This window comes from Fonsecaea pedrosoi (assembly GCF_000835455.1).
Source record: "Fonsecaea pedrosoi CBS 271.37 unplaced genomic scaffold supercont1.6, whole genome shotgun sequence".
Taxonomy (NCBI): Eukaryota; Fungi; Ascomycota; class Eurotiomycetes; order Chaetothyriales; family Herpotrichiellaceae; genus Fonsecaea; species Fonsecaea pedrosoi.
This window is the reverse complement of record NW_013550610.1, coordinates 58,628-78,777: the sequence shown is the minus strand read 5'-3', so window position 1 is coordinate 78,777 and position 20,150 is coordinate 58,628. Positions and strand designations below refer to the sequence as shown.

The window sequence follows — 20,150 nt, the reverse complement described above, 5'->3', positions numbered from 1 at the left end:
GCCATAGTTCTTCTGCATTGAACTCCGCAAATCATTTCCGAGATCTTTTCGGTCGAATAGCCGAGGTGCATTTGTTGGCCTAACCACCATCGAGTCCTGCAGTTGGGGAAGTTCCAGACTTGGAGAGTCGCACGGCCAACAGCTCAATACTAGACATGAGGAGGATGGCAGCTGTTGAAGATGTCGGCGTTGTATGAGATGATACAGGTTCAACTCATCTCCTGTGGTACAGAAATAGGGACATGTTTCATGAGAGATGATTCCGTGGTTGCAAAAATGCCTTGTGTCATATCTCCAACCTTAGAAAGCCGACGAGCTTGAGCGGGAAGGACATTCATAGGGGCACGGATAGCAACAGGCCGGTGCTGGAGGTCATAGAGGTGCTCGATTGTAGGAGACAGCGTCTTCGTTGCCACATGTCCCTACAGCAATGTAGACCTCCTAGAACCTATTCACTGTCTCAGGGTATGACTATTCTAGAGGGTAGCAACGTGTCTGCGATACACAGCAAGACAGGTGCTAGCATGGAGAAATGCCCACTGCCACATTATACGCCCACAGCATCAAATCCCTCCACCATCTCCCCTCTCACCTCTCCAGTGTTTCCGGACTCCAGAGACACACAGGACATCTACTGTAACGATCGGGTGTAATTTTCTGATTGATGATGATCTTTGAAGCCAATGGTACAAAGGGTCAAAACAGATTACAGATGCCCAATACCTAGCTCAACTTCCACATACATATTCTTTGACCATCCGTCTCACCTCCGACACATCTGCCGGTCCGTCCTTTAACGCTGCATTTCCGAGAGGGTGTATCTTGAAATCCTTCGACCGGCAAGCGGGTTAAGGAGGTAACTCAAACTCAGCGCACCGAAAGGCTTTGTCCTGTGCAACCAAAGATTGAAGGCCTCTCTCTGACTCGGGGTTGTTTGGCTCCACGCGCTTGAGTGATGATGAGACGGAGACAACGTCTGCTTCTCACATCAGCAGAGGGTCCCCCAAAGTTCCATCAATGATGTGGATGCTCGAGCATGAATGGCCAACCGTCCTCGTCTCTTGGTGGGATCATGGGAGAATCCATAACGGTATCATCGTATCTCCAGAAACTGTCGTCACGACATTAATTACCTCTGTCCCGAAAGCATTAACAAGTTTGTCGTCATTGCTCGAGCATGAGAGCACAGGCGTTGTAGGCATCTGAGAGAGATCATCCAGCGATGTTCTACCCAAAGGCAGCAGCTGGTGTTGATCAGTTGAAAGCGGCAAGACGCCACTTTTGCTCCTCCGTAGTTGCCAAGAACCACTTTACGCGAAAGACCCGCGTCTGCGTGTTTCTGCGCGACGCGTCTGGATTTCACAATCCGCTGGAGGTGCCTCTAGCCCCCCTTTCTGACCACTTTGATGTGAACAACTTACCCTTACACCGCCATAATTGCCCATTGTCGCCATGTCGTCGACACCGTCTTCACGCCGCCGGGGGCATTCCTCTCGCAATTCTCAGTCCTCCATTCCAGCTCAACAATCCCAATCCACCCCCAGGAGTTCGAGACGAGCGCCCAATGGCGCGTCCGCAGTTGCGTCCTCGTCGCCCTTTTCGTTCCATTCGTCCCCTGCTCGAGCAACTCCCCCGCCTCCGGCGCAACTGGAAAGTGATGGCATGCTCATCAGCTCTCCTCCCCGACACTCGTCCGAGGTGGGTGACCGCGAGACAACACCACGCGCATCAAACCGGTTGGTAGGGGGTTCGTCAATCCTGCACTCTATAGTCATTTGCAGTGCTAATATCCTATAGATTCGTCCCCAGTCAGATACGACCCCAGCTCAAGCCCAGGGCGAAGTTCTCAGCACCCTCGATCCGACATTGGCAGTAGCAGCAGTGCCCTTTTTGTGCGTCAGGACCATCAGCCGAGAATATCCTCCCGGAGAGGTGACATCCACTCCGATGCATTCGCGCCCTCATCAGCCCCTCGTCGTCGAATCTATATAGGCGAGGATGGCATGCCTGTTCAGGACGGCAATGATCCGACATCAGAGGCTACGTTTTCAAACCTCAATCCTGACACGTCCGAAGCCGATGCAATGGGGGGTGACTCGACCAGAGTTATCTGGGGCACCAACATATCTGTCGTAGATTCCATGGCCTCATTCAAGAATTTCCTCTACAACTATGCTAAGAAATATCGCATGTGGGCCGACGGCGCCACCGAGGAGGAAACACGTGCTCTCGGGGCGGTTGCTGACGAAAAGGAATACCTGACAATGCTTCAGAATATGAGAAGAATGGGTATCCACCCGCTTAATCTAGACGCCCGCAATCTCAAAGCGTATCCTGCGACCTTGAAATTGTGGCACCAGCTTCAGGCCTATCCGCAGGAAATCATTCCGTTGATGGATCAAGCTGTCAAAGATGTCATGGTGGAATTGGCCCAGAAGGAGATGCAAGAGTTGCACCGGGCTCACACCAATGGTCCGGCTTTGCGGGCAGCGAATGGGAGCTCAATGCCTCCCATGCCGTCTTCTGATCTGGGACGGGGGACACCGGGGACTGGACTGAACGCGGACGAAATTCCCGACCTGGTTGAAGAAGCAGAGATGCAACCTTGGAAGGTTATGCCATTTGGCCTGGACAAGACGATCAATATGCGGGAGCTTGACCCAGCCGATATCGACAAGCTGATTGCGGTCAAAGGACTCGTCATCCGAACAACCCCGGTCATTCCCGATATGAAAGAGGCATTCTTCAAATGCACTGTCTGCCAGCATACGTTGTACGTATCGATTGATCGTGGAAAGATCGCGGAACCCACCGAATGCCCTCGGCCAGCTTGCAAATCCAAGGACAGTATGGAGATTATCCACAATCGGTGTATATTTGCGGACAAGCAAGTGATCAAATTACAAGAAACGCCGGACTCGGTTCCAGACGGACAAACGCCTCACAGCGTGTCTCTTTGCGTGTACGATGATCTGGTTGATGTTTGCAAGGCCGGTGACCGAATTGAGGTTACTGGCATTTTCCGGAGCAACCCAGTCCGTGTCAATCCCCGCCAGCGCACAGTCAAGGCACTCTTCAAGACTTATGTGGATGTCCTACACGTGCAGAAGGTCGACAAACGTAAATTGGGGATTGACGTGTCGACGATCGAGCAAGAGTTGTCGGAGCAAGTTTCTGGCGATGTTGAGCAGACTCGGAAAGTCACTGCCGAGGAGGAAGCCAAGATTAAAGAAACCGCTGCTCGCGAAGACATCTATGAGCTCCTGTCGAGGAGTCTAGCCCCAAGTATCCACGAGCTAGACGACGTCAAGAAAGGTATTTTGCTGCAACTATTTGGTGGCACGAACAAGACATTTGCAAAAGGTGGCAGCCCCAGATACAGAGGCGACATTAACGTCTTGCTGTGTGGTGATCCGTCCACCGCCAAGTCCCAGCTTCTGCAATATGTCCACAAGATTGCGCCGCGAGGAGTCTATACCTCCGGTAAGGGTTCCTCCGCAGTCGGGTTGACAGCATACGTGACCCGAGACCCAGAGTCCAAACAGCTTGTGCTCGAATCCGGAGCTTTGGTTCTTTCCGACGGCGGTGTCTGCTGCATTGACGAATTCGACAAGATGAACGAGTCCACTCGCTCGGTGTTGCATGAAGTCATGGAACAGCAGACCGTGTCCATTGCGAAAGCGGGCATTATCACCACCTTGAATGCAAGGACCAGCATCCTCGCCTCGGCCAACCCCATTGGGAGCAAGTACAACCCCAATCTACCCGTACCTCAGAATATTGATCTTCCGCCGACGCTGCTGTCGAGGTTTGACCTCGTGTATCTGGTGCTGGATCGGATTGATGAAGTGAATGATCGGAGACTTGCAAAGCACTTGGTCGGCATGTACCTAGAAGACACACCTGATAATGCGTCGAGGGAGGAAATATTGGTAAGTCCAACTCGTCTGCACGGGGGTTCCGTCTGGAGCAGACAAGCTAACAGCCATTTTAGCCCATCGAATTTCTTACCTCGTACATCTCGTACGCCCGCAACAACGTCCACCCAAGCATTACTCCCCCTGCTGCCAATGCATTGACAAACGCTTATGTTGCCATGCGCAATCTCGGGTCAAACATCCAATCGTCGGAGAAACGCATCACGGCCACAACTCGTCAACTGGAGTCGATGATCCGTTTGTCTGAAGCGCATGCTAAGATGAGACTCTCGCCTATAGTGGAGGAGACAGACGTGGAAGAAGCCGTGAGATTGATCAAGTCAGCGATCAAGGCCAGCGCCACGGACGCCAGGACGGGCCTGATTGATATGGGGCTGTTGAGTGAGGGCGGCGGTGTAAGCGAACGACGGAGGAGAGAGGATCTCAAGCGGGCAGTGCTGGAAGTGTTGGACATGGACAGCACTATCCGCAGTGGCGGCGCCATGAGGTACACGGACCTGTATCGCAAGGTCGCCGAGGGAAGTAGCGTTGAGGTCGAAGGAACCGAATTCAACGAGGTCATTAGAGCGGTGGAAGTCGAAGGGAAAATCACAGTGACGGGTGAGGGAGCTCGGAGATCCGTGCGGCGGATCACAGGTGTCTGATTTGATATATACACATCACGCAAGTCAGGAGTCGAGGGCAGCTTTGATGCGAGGCCTGGTACTTACTTGCTCAGGGATTATTCGATGGATTGGAACGAAGGACGAAGGGACGCAAGGACGTTAGGACGAATTTGGCAACAATAGATGTTTATGACTACAAACGTGTGGATTGCTTTGCCCTTCCTCCTCCTCCTCCTCCTCCTCCTCCTCCTCCTTCTCACTTGTCTTTTCAGATATTCCTCGCTAGTAAAACTCTCATTGCGGCCGCAGTGTTTGTATTTGTGTTTGCATTTGGGAGACATGGGGTAATATATCCATCCGTCCTACTCACCTAGTTAGCTGCTATCTACCTACCTATCTATCATTGGTCAATATACGTATGCCAAGAAACATTCGTCTTGGCAGACAGCATCCACGCATATACTACCAGATATCTACCAGGTGCATTGCGAGAGTGACTCGTACGAGGCATGCAGTATCATAGTACTCGGTAGATTGTGCGTAGTTGTAGTTGATCTTTATCTCCTTATGTGAGCGCCGTGCGACAGGCATCGCAGCCATGCAAGAAAGCAAATTGGTATCATGCCGGCCAAATTTCCCCCCCCCCCCCAACAAAACCTGATATCCTTTTCGCGGAATAACATCCCTTGACCCTTTTTTTGATGCGTAGCAAGCAGAAGCATACGTGTCCAGCCCAGCAGAGTCCCCGTAAGTACGCCGCACCTGACCACTGCCATATAATCCGGCGTTGTTGATGGACAAAGACACCAACGCCATGCTTTTGCTGTTGCACTCCAAAGTTTTCAGTCGCAATATCCAGTGACGCCATATGTCCCAGTAAGAAAATAGTAACAGGTTTTCGATGATCTCTGTCATATGGCAATTCCAGATCCCTTTCAACAAAAAGCTCAATCATCATGTGAAATTGTACACCCTCACCTCTCCGTCCTCGCCACCACTACACATTCTCGAATCACTCAGCCCAATGCATGTCACTGGTCCTGCGTGTCCTGTGAACGTCCGCTCACACTTTCCCGTTCGAGGATCCCACACCTTCACCATCCTGTCTTCCGCCCCAGACACAATCCTCAGGGTATCTGCCGCCACAGCCCAGACACCCTCGACGTGTCCGAAGAATTTGCGGATACAGCGGCCCGAGTGGACATCCCATAGACGGATGGTGGAATCCAACGCTGAAGTCAGCATGTAATGGGGTGGGTGGGGACGATCAGGCTGAGAGGCGAAGAGGTTGTTGATACCAATGTCTTTGAATGAGACAATGGGAAACCCGCCGTTCTCGTCCATGACTGTAGTCGAACTGTCGGGCGACCCAGGATCCGACACCTGCTCTTCGTCGTCCTCTTGCACGTCGGTACCAGGTTCAAATTCGGCCGGAAGGGGGAGAACCTGCTGAACCTGACCCACGTGCCCCTCAAACGTGTGGATGCATTTCTTCGTGTCCAGGTCCCATAGCTTGACCGTGCAGTCATCGGATGCGGTGAAAATGGTGCGAGATGCCGAATCGATTTGCACCGAGTTGACCCAATCTGTGTGGCCCCGAAGGGTAAAGACCGACCGGTCCTGGAAATTCCACACCCGGGCCGTGTGGTCGACAGAGCCCGAAACCAAGATGTTTGAGTCAAAGTGAAGCGCAATCACTCCTTCGGTGTGGCCATTGTATGTCGAGATACATTCGCCTGTCCGCCAGTTCCAGACCTTCAGCGTCTTGTCCAGGCTGCCACTGATGAGCTTGTTGTCATCGAACTGCAAACAACGGATGCCCATGGTATGACCAGTCAGCGTCCTGAGCTCTTTGCCGGTGTCCAGATCCCAGATTTTGATCGTAGCATCATATGACCCCGTTGCGAGGATGTTGTCGTAAAATTGGAGGGCCATCACCCCATTCGTGTGGCCCTTGAGAATCTTGATACTGCATCGGCCGTACTTCCAATTGGTGCCTACCTTGAATCTATCCTTGTACACATCTTTCCAAGGTCTGGTTTTCCGAAAGTATTCGCTATCACTCGTCCCAAGTGGCGGACGGCGGGCAGCCACAGGTGAGAGTCGTCCGTCTGACGAGGAGTCGTGGTGGCTGTCGGTGTCTGATATCTCGACACTCTGCGATGAAGCAGGTACGTTGGCGTCAAAGGCAAGGTTGCTTGCGGCACGCAACTCAATCTGCCTCTTGGTGGCACGCAACATCTTCCTCTCCAACAAGGGTAAACCCCATCCACACTTGGTACACTTTCGATCAATGTGTTGCTCACACATACGGTGCCAGACTACGTCGTCATCCGCCAGCTGTCTCCACTTCCTCGATACCTGTGCAGCCTTGCAAAGAGATGTCGTGTCGAGGAAAGAGAGAATGCGAAAGGCGACCTCGGATGGTAGAGCGGAGAGAAAGTCGATCCGAATGAGTTCTCGCACATTGGCTGAGAGGAAAGAGAGCTGTGGGAAGCAGCACTGGGCAAGAATGCCCTGGAGCATGAGGTTTCGATGTTTGGAGGGCGCCGCAGAGAACAAGGACCACATCTGCACGATACCTTGTCTATCTTCCTGTGACAGTGTGTCCAATTCTTTCTGCAGTTTGTCCATCGATGGCTCGTCCGCTTGCCGCCGGCACAACATGTCAGGTCGGTGTCGATAGCAAAACTTGGAATTGGGGTCTTTCATAGGGTCGTAGTGCTGAGTCGCAGGTCTGCCAACCTTGCCCAAGGGCGCATATTGCGAAGGGATGTGCTTTGCCAGAAATTGGGCGACATTCTGGTCAGCATGTTTGGCGGTCGAGGCAATCGTGATGCTCTTGTCTTTTGTGGCGGCATGTCTTTCGTCGTCTTCAGAGGGGTTCATTCGAAGTCTCTTGCGGGCTGGTTCCTCCCATTCTGAGTCCGCCAGACCCTGCCTCCGGTGCTGGTCGAGTAGATCAAACGGCATGACGAGGTTTCTTCAGAGAAGTAGCCAAAGGAATTTCACATTTCGTCTAGCAGAGAGTCTTGGATCTCTCTGCTCGTGCGACACGAGGAAAGGAATTTGCAGGTGACTACTCCGAGATCCGACCGGTGTGGGGGATGCCAGCGAGTAAAGTAGGCGGCGTTCATGGGAGAAATGACAAAGTAGGGGGGGAGGCGCACAGCGAGAGGAGTCGTAAGCAGAAGGACTGCTCGTCAGAAGGGTCAGAATGGTGCAAGATGGCGAAATGCGGTGCTTGGGCTTCGCAAAGCTTCCGAACCTGAAGAGGACGAGAGAATCTGGAGACAGGCGATTATCATCACCGACACCCGGGTTTTTTCGAGAACCGACAAGCGGCCGCAGGCGGTGGTGGTGATGGATCGAAACGAGCGGCGGGAAGGCTGTTAGCGGAGCCTGAGATGGTCAAGTGCGTCGAGTTTGGTGCTCAATCGGAGGCATTTGGGCGCCCAGATTGGCGTGCGCAAGGGCCTAATGACCTAAAGTCCCGGGGGAGGCGGTAGTGACCGGAGGGTTGGAGCCCAGGCTCGCCCTTTGGTCGCCTAGAGCCAATTGAGCCACTGAGGGCGCTTTCTTTTGCAGGCCAAGTCCCAGTCCTGGCTGCGCTCACAATATTTGCCTGCGATGGCGTTATCGCACGCCATTCCCACCATCGAAATCATCATCGCTTGAGTCACCGATTTCATCCATGAGCCCTTGTTCCTGCAGCGCCCATCGGGTTCAGCTGAGAGTTTCAACCTCCAAGCTGGTCCATTTCACATCTCGGAACCCTCCTTGTGCACAACGGCAAGCCTTCATCCGGGGCAGAAGAAGAAGCCTCTCCGAGTAATACTCGAGGCCAAGGCATGGCCGTGCATGGCTTACAAGATACAGACAAGCACGGACTCCAGGTTCCGTATTCATTACCCCACAGTAACCAGGGGTTCATTTTGCCTGGGGTGTGAGTTAGTCTCTTTTACAGGGTATACGGCACAGATGGCGCAGCACAACAGTTTCGTCGTTTAATGTATCCAACAACTCTGACCAGTTGTAATTGTCGACTTGTCCTCACCGCTCCTCACACACAGACAGGCGGACAGACGGACAGAGAGAGCGACCAAACTGCTCATGTTTTTGTGAAGCCAGAAGATGAAATAAGCAATGTCCTCACTTGACCCTGTCATGGCGCAATCGCCTCACCGTACAGCCTCAGTTCGATCCTCTCCTTCTCAGTCTGCGCATGCCTCCAGTCCTCCGCCGGCATCTGTTGAGACTCTCGTGTCATACCTAGTGGCCGCTAAGCGGTCCCTCGGCAGTATCCATCTCGTCCATCGAGCCACCACCATCCTCACCGAAGCACGCGCCTCGATCGAAGCTACCACTGCCCTCCTCGCGAAAGCCACATACCTTCGTCGTTCCTTGGCATCTCAATTAAAGATTCTCCGTGGTGTCCAGCTGGAACTAGAGACCGCTGCCCAAGGCATTCAGCATGAATTTCAGGCCGTGATCAAAGAGTTGGACGAGACTGGTGCAAGACTGCTACAATCCATAGATCTCTTGAAGCAGACGAGAATTGAAAATGCCTTTAAACCCTCGACCGAGGGCGAGCTGGACGATGGCCCAGGTAAGGAGACCTTGCACGATTTTGTGGATGACAACGGTGTCGAAACAATCAAACAAGCCATGGAGATTGCCATAGACAATGTACAACACGCCCAAAATGAGATGGGACAGTCTATCCAAACTTTGGAGGATGACCTCCAATCCATTAACGAAGTCCTCAATGGCAGAGGAGACCTTTCTGGCACAGACAGTGACTTACAGCAGCCTACCACAATTGCTGGCACTCTCACAATATTAGAGAACCACGCCCGAATAATGGCAGAGGAGCTAGAAAGTCTGGTCAAACACTTTGACCTCTGCGTTACGGCCATCAAACACACCGAAGGAGGCGGCGAAGCGTTATTCCAGACCATGAATACCGGCGAAGGAGTTGACCTTCCGGACACGGTTGGTCTAGGCATGGACGACCTTCGCGCACCAGCACAACCCATGAACGAAGAAGAACGCCTAGAGATGCTACAGGTGCTCGAGAACGATGCTCAGGAGGTTGACGAGGTAGTCATGGAACTCCAAGATCGCAGTGCCGAGATGGAAGCCCACCTCGACAGGGTCCATCAATGGTGCGAACGGCAGGAAAATGCCTACGCAGATGTGGCTACAGCGTTCAAGCTCCTCGAAAAGATCTCGGGACGGTTATCTGGGTATGTGGCCGAGATAGCCCGGCAAGCTCTGAAATGGAACGAAGAAAAGGCCAAGATTGAAGACGGCATCGGCGGGATGGAGGAGTTGTGCGAGTACTACGCCAACTTCCTCCACGCTTATGACGGCCTTATAGTCGAGGTCGCCCGGCGTAGGACCGTCAAGAAACAGATGGAGAGAGTGGTGGCGGAGGCGCATGCTCAATTGGAGCAAATGTACGACTCGGATCAGCAGTTGAGGCTCGAGTTCAAGAACGACCTGGGCGAATATTTGCCGAGTGACATCTGGAGTGGCGTCAACACGCTGCCGCCTAGATATTCCATTTCAAGGATCGACGAGGAAGAGGCTGGCAGTGTACCTGAGCTTCCGAGACGGACGGTGGAAGAGGCTTTGAGAAGGCTCAAGTCTGGCAGAAGTGGAGGGATTGCACGATGACCAGACGGCCAGTCTGGATCGTCGTATGCTTTTTTGGACATCACGGTAAGGAAGAACTTGTATCTCCTCAACCCCAGATCCCACAGCACAATACAACATGACGACACTGGAAAACACAACACTTGATATGAATCGCGATGGACTGGGACGAGCGTGGCACGATGGTTGTACTTGGTTCACCTCCCCAACCTCTCACTTCCTCGCTCAGCCCGGATTATGATATTCAAAGAGAGCACTGAACGCTTGTCTGATTCGGTGTCTTCTATCACCCTCAATACCGAAGGAATTGGAGAGCTGATTTGTGTGTAAAGACCTAGGTAGCATCGGCTCCACTTGGTCGACATTCTCGATCACGCTCTCCAGGAGCTCGCGTACCCTTTCGCAAGCACCCGCTATCATGTATGGCATCGAGAAGAGTGCGCCCCAACAGGCTGAGTTGTAAGCACGTCAGCACAGATGCTCCCTCCTGGGAGAAGACATTGTGCCTTACTCATCTGATGTTATCAAGATGCTCGTTCAGGCCATTCTGTACCTGGGCAGTATTGTACCACCAGGACTCGCCCTGCTCTGCCATTCCACGTTCCATCCTTTCCTGCTCCATCTCGCCCTTGCCGGCACAATGATATTGCCAGAAGTATAGGACGCTAGCCGTCCCCACAAATGCGAGAAGCAAGCCTCTTCATGGTCTCCTGATGGTGGGATGGTTCACTGTTAGACTTGTTTCTACCTACCTGGACCTGATCTGAGGGAGAAGAAAGGGGGCACCACTGGATTAATTTCTTCGAGCGGCTTTGGCTGTGTATCAAAACAGGAATGCTAATGGGGTTATGTGATCGGAGAGGAGGAAAGGAGCAAGCTTAGGTTTATGCCATCTGGACCAAAGTGTCTTGGATTGAGTACTATGGACATACGAAGAAGTATGTATGTCGACCATGAGGACAACAAAAACGTTGTCAATGCTTACCCCGCCGCGCCGAGTCCTTGACCAGCTTCTTCTTGGTGGCCTTGGGGATCTTCTGGCTCCGCTTCTCGCGCTTCTCCTCCTTGACCTTTTGTTTGTGTTGCCGTTTGGCCTCCTTGTCCTGGAACCGCTTGCCGCGCGGGCGACCTGGCGAGGATCTCGACGAGGCCGAATCTGACGCGTCTTCGGAGCCCTCGCCATTGGATGCGGCGGAGGTGTCCGAAGCGTCGGAGCGAAGAGCGGCGCCGCCTTCTTCGTCGGGATCTTCTTCTTGTGCATGTTGTTTTCCGTCATTTCTCTCAAGATTGTCTTGGTCTTGACCTTCGGTCGAAGAAGAAAGGTGGTTCTTATCGACGCTCTGGGAGGGAATTAAGGTCGACTTTACCGCTGGTGCGTCTTCGCTTCGCAGTGGCGCCAGCAGATTCTTGTACACTAGTGCATCTCGTCCCTGCGTCTGCAGCGTCTCTGCATCCTTCTCCGCGTCGTACACCTCGTCCAGTGTTTGCGGTATGTACTGCTGACGGAAGACCTCGTTTTCCACCTCGTCTTCTTCCTTGTCGTCTTCAGACCGCTCCGCCATCAATCTGTCAAGGTCTTTCCGTTCCTCCTCGATCTCGAGCCCCTGGCCGCTGGCAGCGGGGGCTTTTGTGATGTACTCGTACGCCTTCCGCTCCGCCAGGACGTTGACGCCCTTGCGGCGGAAGAAGTCGGTGACGTTCTTGATGTCCATGCGCAAAAAGTCGAGACTGCGTGGGTGGTCGCCCTCGACGCTCTGGCTCACGTCGATGATGTACGGCTTGTTCTCGTAGTACAGGATGTTGTACTCGCTCAAGTCGGCGTGGACAAGTTTGCAGATCTGTAGCATGATGCGCATGTATGCCACCACGTCGATGTAGATGGCACGCCACCTGGCGCCGTCGTCGTCGTCCTCAAACTCCACGTCCTTCAGTCGAGGGGCCGCTTTGCCCTTTTTCCCATTTCCGATGAAATTCATTCCCAAGACGTGCCGATGAAGATAAAGCGGTTCGGGGCAAGGGATGCCGGCGGCATGAATTCTCTTGAGATTCCGCATTTCCTTCTCCGCCCACATCTTCACCATGGCCCGGTTGTCCCGAGTCCTGTAGCCCTTGCGGAAACGGAACTCGCCAGTGACGTACTTTTCGCGGTCTTTGAATACTAGAATGGCCGTTTTGTACACCTTGATGGCGACGTGGGTGTCTTCCTGCGAGCCGTCTTCGGACTCGGCCACGGCGTGGTAGACGTTTGCTTCCTTCCCGGTGGAAATGGTGCCGTGGATCTCGGAGACGATGCCCTTTTGGATCATAGAGAAGAGGATCATCCGCGTTTTGGGATCGAGTACTTGTTCGGCCGTTGCACGCTCGCTTTTGTCCTTGTCCTTGCTGCGACGGCCATCCTCGTCCGGGGCCACGTCAGAAAACACGAGATCCTTCATGTCGCGGTATAGATTGCTGACTGATCCTTGAGACGCCTTTTGCTGGGGGTTTGCTTTGGGATACTGCCAAGCGGGGATCCTGGGATCTGAAGCGGCTTCATCGAGGCGCCGTCGTCTGTTATATGACTTTGTCAGGTCGGCCGGATTAGACGTTGCGAGGTCCTCAGGGTCGAGGACCTGGTCGCGGTCCACTTCTTCGTCGTAGAGGTCCTCCAGCTCATCCTCATCCTCCTCGCCGTCCGCATCCTCCACTTCGTCGTCGTCATCTTCCTGAATAAATTGGCCTAGGGCTATTCTTCTCCGGGGATGTGCTGTATCGGCATTTACATAGCCATGATTTGGTACGTATGTGTGCGAAGGAGCGATTCCATCCGCAATTCCTTTGGAATTGTCGGTTGACATTGCGCCGGGGTATTCATCAGACAGTGGCGGGAGGCGAGACACAGTGTTTGTCAGGAAAAGAGTAAAATATGCAAGTCACTTGTTGCCACACAGAAAATGAAAGTGGCACTTGAAATGCGTCATTTGAACCGCATTTTGATGCCAAGAATACTTGACCGTAGTGATTGATATCAATACGGCGGATCATTACTGCAACTGCGGCAACATCATTTCCCTTTTGAGTCTTTACTCATTCATTGTCCACTGCCACTCCATCTGTGTTACTTGGACACTATATTCTTTGCCTGCGACATTCTCAAGCCTGGGAAAAAGAGGCTCTTCAGGCACCACCAAATTCCTGCTCTTCTTTGGCCGGAGGAATGTACCAGTCTGAGTCAACCACCAGCTTGACCCGGTGCAGATCCTTGGCCATGATTTTGTCCTTGTCTGCCAGGTACGCCTCGACCTTTCTGGAGCAGTCAATATACCTGCCAGACATGAAATCCAGTTGTCCACTGGACAGCAGGACCACATAGCCCGCTGGCATCTGCGGCGTGTCCCAGGTAACATCCTTGAAGAAATTAACTGCGATATTGGCTGACTTGTCCTCTCCAGGTAGGCTTTTGGACACATAGCTGCCCTCCTTGATATTTCCCTCAGATGCCTCCTTGAAGTCGGTGAAGAATCGAGTCGGAATGGCGCCCGGGTGGATGGCGAACGTCCTGATGCCGTGGTCTTTGTTCTCGTGATGGAGAATTTCCGCCAGACGTACCAGGCCCAGTTTACCGAGGGCATAGCTGCCCATGCCGTTGCTCACATGAGCGCCAGCACTTGATGTGAAAATGATTCGTCCGCTCTTCTCTCGCCGCATGATCGGAAGTGCTGCCCGAGCAAAGTTGAAGCCTCCTTGCAGGGACACTGCCAGGGTATCCCACCAGACAGTGGGATCTGACTCCCAGGTCGCCAGCCATTGTGGTGGACGGCCTGCATTCGCGAACACCACGTCAATGTGCCCAAATTCGCGGTCGATATCGTTGATGAATTGCTGCACTTTGGCATAGTCTTTGACGTCGAAAGCTGCGGTCTTGGTTAAAAGCTGTGGGTTGATCTTTTTACATATACTGGCAGTCTCGTCGACCTCGCGCAGCTCCAGTGCCATCAAGCTTAGCGACTTGGCTGCAGTGTGAGCAAAGAACTCAGCAGTGGCTCTTCCGATGCCGCGGCCAGCACCAGCAATCACAACATGCTTGTTTTTGAATGCAGCTGCCAGTTCACGATTCTGTCTCGGGTCGGTCGCAGGTTGGCAATCATGTTGGTCTCCAAGAAATCTTTCGACCATAGGTTCACTTGGTTCGCCCATGGTGACTGAAGGTGTATGGCTACGACGTCTGTCTACTACCAGCTACAATCAGAAGACAACAAGTGCTGGGGAGAAGACATTATCATCTGGCCACACCAGATGTCCCCCACATGTTGCCAGGACTGCTGCTAACCTAAGTGGAGTAGGTACATTTGCCGTTTCCCATCTGATCGGCAAAAAACCTTGCACGCCCTCGTCAATCGTAGGTCAAAGATGGGTCAAGATGGGTCAGAGAATGGGAGCGACTGTGGGGAAGATGTTTGTGGGGTTCTTGGAGACATAAGAAGCAAGGTGGGTTCACGGGTAAGGACCATACAACACATTGTCCAGACAATCATCCCAGCTCTGTTTGGAGTTTCTTTGCCCTCGGTTCGAATACTTCGCAATCCCAAAATGGGTTCAATTGGGCCCTCCAAGGCCGAGCATCATCCTGTCATTATCGTTGGTGCTGGCCCGGTCGGGCTCACGACCGCAACCAATTTAGCAAGGCTTGGGGTCCCTGTCTTGGTCCTCGAGAGGAATCACCAGGTCGATCAATCTCCCCGGGCGGCATCGTATCAACCATGTGCGCAGGCCGAGCTGCTCGAGACAGGAACCCTAGACGACGTCAGAAAGGAGTCTGTCATCAATGATGTGGTATCATTCTGGATCAAAGGCAAAAAGGTGGCGCATGTGGAGAAGCGAGAAGGAGGCAGCCTCTTCCCTTCTGGTATTAATTGTCCTCAGCCGAGACTGGCCGCCATACTCCTGCGCCATCTCACCACCAAATATAACTCGGAAGTGCGGTTCAATCAAAAGGTCATTGAGGTCTCTCAAGACGAGAAACAGAGTCTGGTTTCTTTAACCGTCGTAGATCCAGCTACCAACCAAGAAACTCTTTATACCTGCGACTGGCTGATAGGGGCGGACGGAGCAGGGTCGAGCGTGCGCAAACTGTCCCATATCCCCTTTGAAGGTTTCTCCTGGCCGAAAGAAGATTTCGTGGCTACGAATGTGCGATTTGATTTCTTTAAACATGGATTTGACACGGCGAACCTGATCTTGGATCCGGTACATTGGGCTGTGGTCACAATCCTCGACGACACAGGACTATGGCGCGTGGCATTTGGGGTCAGAGCGGGCTTGACCAACGAGGAGATACGCGCTGAGCTTGACGAGCACTATAAGCACATCTTCCCAGTGTGGCCCGTCGAGTATGAGCTGGTACAGTTGAACAAGTACAAGCCGCATCAGAGATGTGCACAGACTTTCAGACTGGGTCGGATATTGCTGGCCGGTGATGCTGCGCATGTAAGTGATTCGAGTTCAACTGTCCAGTAACTCAAATTCCACTGACACACATTCGAGAGCAATAACCCCATTGGAGGACTAGGCTTGACCACAGGTCTCCTGGATGCTGGGCCTCTAGGCCGTGCGCTCGGCGCTGTCATCAACGGCAAAGCGCCCGAGTCGCTCCTCGATACGTGGGCCAAAGCGCGCCGGGATAAATGGCTGAACTTCACCAACGAATTTTCCATCGAGAATAAACGCATGTGCCAATTGGGAGGATACAGCGACGATCCACTGGGGATATGGGAGATTGACGACGTGGCCAAGGAGCACAAGATGGAGCAGTGGTTAGCCATGGCTACGCCGGAGAAAAAGGAAGCCGACGCGAGGATGTACAAGGCTCTCGAGGATCCACAGGCGCAGCTGGTCAGTCGGATGAAGCAGTGGGAGATTACCATGGATCCCATGTGGATGGCGGAATACGAGGATCCGGAGCTGGTCAAGTACAGAGTATCGCTGAGGCCTGCGGTGCTTTCGACGCCCGAGGCTGCGACGTGAAGGAGAGCTCGACAGACCGTGGGCTTTGCGCAGAATTCATCCAGGCCGTGTATATAGACTGAAGGGGAGACCAAAGGAGCGATGACTCAACGAGGCGGTCTTTTCTTGGCCTGACCGAAGAGAGTTGGATGAGATCCCATTTCTTACAGAACACATGAAGATAATTCCCAACGGCCAGCCAAAAGCACGCCTCTTAATATTAGTTGTTAGGTACACATTTCATTTTCGTTTTTTGCCCAATCCGATCCGATAGCCAGCCAGCCAGCTACCCCTGACTGGGACTTAGGAACTCCTCCGTGATTCAAATCAATGACAATCCTTAATCCTTGCGAGCTTGGACCCATCAAAGCCATGCATGCATGTGGCTACACCTTTGCGGCAACAGGGACGCCAACACCAGCGACACCGGCCGCAGCCGCGGCGGCGGCGGTGGCAGCAGCAGCGGGGGAAAGTTCGGCTGTTTGTGACGAAAACGACAGCGACGACGATGCGGCAGGAGCAGCAGCGGCGGCGGCGGCAGCAGTAGCAGTTGTCGGTGTAGTTGTACTCGTCGCCACACCCGTCTGATTCACGTTTTTGTCGCTCGGGTCGTCGTACGGCGTGGCATCCATGATCTTCCACATCTGGGCCGCGTGCAGCGCGTCGTCGGGCATCTTGCGCGAGATCGACGTGTTTTTGTGGCCGTCGCTGATGAACATGACGCTCTTGCCCTGTATTATTGCCAGGTCCGGGCCCGAACCCCCTTTCCAACGAAAGGGGGGAGGGAGGTGGACGGCGACGTTAGTCGTGCTGGGTCTTGGTGCGTGGTGGATCATGTATCTCATGTAGGGTGTATGTATATGGTGCGTATAAGGGGAAAGGAAAAAGGGAGAAGGGAGTAGTAAGTAAAGGGGATGGAGGGAGGGTGACAAGACTATAAAACTCACCAGACCCAATGTCAATTCAATGGATGAATCGACCATTGTCGGCGTATACTCCTTCAACTTGACCGCCGGCGACGAAGCGACCCCGTTCGTCGTCTTGTTGGTGTCTGCGTCTGTCGCATTCCTCCTCTTCCTGTTCTTCTGATCCGCTCGAATTGTCCGCACAATGTTCTCCGCGACCAGGAACCCTTGCATCGAGGCTGGGCGGCCCATCTTCGGACCGGGCAGGTCGATCACGTCGCCCAGGGCGAACATGTTGCGGGGCGCGTCTCGGATCTGCAGCGTCTTCTCCACCAGGATCGAGCCCGACGGGGACACAGACTTTGGGGAGAAGCTCTTCAGGAGCGCCGAGTTGGGCGCTTGCCCTGTGCATTGGATCTGGTGTATTTCGGTCAGCAAGGGACGTGTCGAATGCAGCTTGATGGCCAGGACGACGAGAGAGCACCCCCTCCTTGCGAGAGAATACTTACCACTAGATCACACTGGATGGTATTGCCGCTGCGAAGCTTGATCTGCTTGGAATCATCCCCCTCCAAGCCCGCGATCACCCGGTCGCCCAGGTACAGCTTGATGCCGAGCTCTTCGAGCGCCTTCTTCGCAATGACGTGGAGTTCGGCGCCGAAGTTGTTGAGCAGGTTTTCGCGGGAATGCACCAGCGTGACGCTTTTCTGCGGATACTTGCTCTTGATGTCCGAGGCGACTTCGACGCCCGCGGCACCACCGCCCACGATGACAATGTCCTTGGAGGCCACGATGCGCTGCTGCTCCTCCTGGAAGAATCTCACACAATTCGCCTTGTCGTCGCCGTCGCCGTCCTTGTCGAGCCTCGCCGGATACCGCGATCGCGATCCGGTCGCTACGGCGAGATACTCGTACGCAATCTCTGTTCCATCCTGCAGAATGACCTTGCCGGGCTCGATCGCGACGACAGAGCCCTGCTTGAACACGTAGGCTCCGACCGGAACGCTGCGTGGGCCCTGGTCCGGATACGGGATGATGGCATTGTGCTCCTGGCCCGCGAGGACCGTGGCGCGAGGGAAATTCCACGTAAAGTGGAAATGGGAATGTTTATCGATCAAGACCACTCTGTACCCCGTGGGAACGGACTCGGCGAGTCGCTTGGCGAGAAAATACCCAGCGAAGGAGCCGCCTATGATCACGATGTTGCGCGGGTCAGGTACGGTTTTGTACCTCAATCGGTGGATATATGTGGATATATAGATACATAATCTCTCAAAAGAGGCAGACAGACCGAAGCCAAGCAGTTTGGTATAGAGAAAGGCTTTGGCAAACATCTTGGAGGGAGAGAAAGATCTTGAGACAGAGGACGAGGCGGAGAGGGTAAAGGGGCGGGCGAGGCATTGATGATCTTATCAGATAAAAATCAGATTGAAAAACAAACGAGATTCATCGTCATCTCTGCTTTGGCTCCTCGGAATGCGCGGTGTTTCCGTGGAGGTGGGGGAGGAGGCGCCGATGTCGGCTGAAACTCGCTTGAATATAGTGTTTCTCGGCTGTTGACAAGGGTATGGTGTACATATGTACGAGTACTTGTTTATCCGCCAAGTCCTATGGAGATCGGTCCAGGGGATGTGCTCCGCAAATTGGCATTTCCCAAGGCTGCCGAGACTATGGCTCGAAAAGTCCCTTGCGAGACGTCACTGGCGGCTTCGCAGCCTTCAGATACCGGATGCTCTCCCTTGCCTGCTGGAAGTGGACAGTGCCGTACCGGAGCAGCTCGGCAAAAGTACCTGCCTGGTGATCCTTGTCCTCGTTGCCTGGCTCCTCCCAAAGGACACCAGCTGCCGGCGTCTTGGTTAGGTTCTTTCCATGGGTGATTTTTTGCAAGCTTGACTCTGTCAGTAGCCGCCAGACCAGCTTGTACGCCGTCTTGTATTGCTCAGAGTCCGTTGGCGCGTCGAGTGGGGTGGCTAGGGCGTTGAACAGGTTCGGTCCGCCAAAGCCGATCGTGGCTTCAGCGCCCCAGTCTTCTTGCAGAACGTCGAAGATGAGGACCTTGTTCAGCCAGTACTCGGTCGCGTTGAAGCCATCTCGCGCATTCTCCAGCATGCAGAGTCTTTGCCAGGACAGAACCTGGCTGATGTATTCCATTACCGTCTGGGGCTCCACCGCGAAGTCCCATCCGAAATTCGCCTGTTCCGCCGCCTCGAAGGTGTGAGTCAATGCGAAAGCGACTAGAGGATGTTGAATCAAGCCTTCGTGATTTTGGCGGTCCTTCCACAAATAAATGAAGAGGTCGTGCCTACAAGCGTTGTTGTTAGCTCGCGCCCGGCAAGTCTTGAATGTCACATACCAGCATTTGATGAAAGGGTCGCCCTTCCGACTCGCGACGAAATGGTTGGCAATGGTTGTTCCATACATGATTGGGACACAGACTTCAAAAGGTGAGTTGGGATCGGCCAACTGATTCCAGCATATCCTGTCAAGATCACGTATCAAGATGTTCCCAGTGTCCATGTAGACTCCTCCATGAGAATACAAGCATGCCCCTCGCAGGAAGTCAGAGCTATGAGGCCCAGCATATACCCCAGTCATGGTGCTAGTGACGAATGCTTGCGGAAGGAGATCAGCTGAAATGTATTTGAGGGCGTTATTGGGAGAGCCAGGTATGGAATCGAGGATCCGGATGGTCCACGAGGGCGAACAGATCCGAACCCAATCGACAACATTACGCTGGCACCATCCAGGCATCGCCCGAAGACCCTTGTCCCAGAAGGCCCAGATATTCTTTTCAGACGTGACAGGCTTGTACTCCTCTAACGAAGCCAGGATTTCTTTGTCAGAGCGCTGATCAATATGGTCGACATAGCGCAGCTGGGCTTCAAATTCCGCTGGGATCTTAAACTTCGTCGTAGAGGCCATCATCTGGAGATTGAAAGGTGAAATGGAGATTGACTTGAGCAAAAAGAGATCACCTCACCTTCTGACGAGTCTGTCGTTCCATTTATACTGGCCTTGGGCTACCTCACAGTCCAAGGTCTGAGGTTGATTCCCTCTAT

At 53.4% G+C, this 20,150-nt stretch overlaps 8 protein-coding genes across 8 annotated transcripts; 3 read left to right on the top strand and 5 right to left on the bottom strand.

Annotated features, from left to right (window-relative positions):
* Positions 1-1,452: 1,452 nt before the first annotated feature.
* On the top strand, positions 1,453-4,582 carry Z517_09011 (uncharacterized protein; the record flags this gene model as incomplete). The annotated part of the gene is made up of 3 exons (XM_013424921.1): positions 1,453-1,747; positions 1,798-3,932; positions 3,995-4,582. 3 exons carry the CDS (start codon positions 1,453-1,455, stop codon positions 4,580-4,582), a joined length of 3,018 nt encoding a protein of 1,005 aa, XP_013280375.1.
* Positions 4,583-5,497: 915 nt separating this feature from the next.
* Z517_09010 (uncharacterized protein) lies at positions 5,498-7,516 on the bottom strand (the record flags this gene model as incomplete). The annotated part of the gene is made up of 1 exon (XM_013424920.1): positions 5,498-7,516. One exon carries the CDS (start codon positions 7,514-7,516, stop codon positions 5,498-5,500), a length of 2,019 nt encoding a protein of 672 aa, XP_013280374.1.
* A 1,173-nt stretch (positions 7,517-8,689) lies between these two features.
* On the top strand, positions 8,690-10,225 carry Z517_09009 (uncharacterized protein; the record flags this gene model as incomplete). The annotated part of the gene is made up of 1 exon (XM_013424919.1): positions 8,690-10,225. One exon carries the CDS (start codon positions 8,690-8,692, stop codon positions 10,223-10,225), a length of 1,536 nt encoding a protein of 511 aa, XP_013280373.1.
* A 953-nt stretch (positions 10,226-11,178) lies between these two features.
* Positions 11,179-13,041, bottom strand: Z517_09008 (uncharacterized protein; the record flags this gene model as incomplete). The annotated part of the gene is made up of 1 exon (XM_013424918.1): positions 11,179-13,041. The coding sequence occupies one exon, from the start codon at positions 13,039-13,041 to the stop codon at positions 11,179-11,181; it is 1,863 nt and encodes a 620-aa protein (XP_013280372.1).
* Positions 13,042-13,360: 319 nt separating this feature from the next.
* Positions 13,361-14,380, bottom strand: Z517_09007 (uncharacterized protein; the record flags this gene model as incomplete). The annotated part of the gene is made up of 1 exon (XM_013424917.1): positions 13,361-14,380. One exon carries the CDS (start codon positions 14,378-14,380, stop codon positions 13,361-13,363), a length of 1,020 nt encoding a protein of 339 aa, XP_013280371.1.
* Positions 14,381-14,773: 393 nt separating this feature from the next.
* On the top strand, positions 14,774-16,207 carry Z517_09006 (uncharacterized protein; the record flags this gene model as incomplete). The annotated part of the gene is made up of 2 exons (XM_013424916.1): positions 14,774-15,670; positions 15,728-16,207. 2 exons carry the CDS (start codon positions 14,774-14,776, stop codon positions 16,205-16,207), a joined length of 1,377 nt encoding a protein of 458 aa, XP_013280370.1.
* A 365-nt stretch (positions 16,208-16,572) lies between these two features.
* On the bottom strand, positions 16,573-18,425 carry Z517_09005 (uncharacterized protein; the record flags this gene model as incomplete). The annotated part of the gene is made up of 3 exons (XM_013424915.1): positions 16,573-16,917; positions 17,134-17,508; positions 17,601-18,425. The coding sequence occupies 3 exons, from the start codon at positions 18,423-18,425 to the stop codon at positions 16,573-16,575; spliced, it is 1,545 nt and encodes a 514-aa protein (XP_013280369.1).
* A 334-nt stretch (positions 18,426-18,759) lies between these two features.
* On the bottom strand, positions 18,760-20,013 carry Z517_09004 (uncharacterized protein; the record flags this gene model as incomplete). The annotated part of the gene is made up of 2 exons (XM_013424914.1): positions 18,760-19,393; positions 19,445-20,013. The coding sequence occupies 2 exons, from the start codon at positions 20,011-20,013 to the stop codon at positions 18,760-18,762; spliced, it is 1,203 nt and encodes a 400-aa protein (XP_013280368.1).
* Positions 20,014-20,150: the final 137 nt, after the last annotated feature.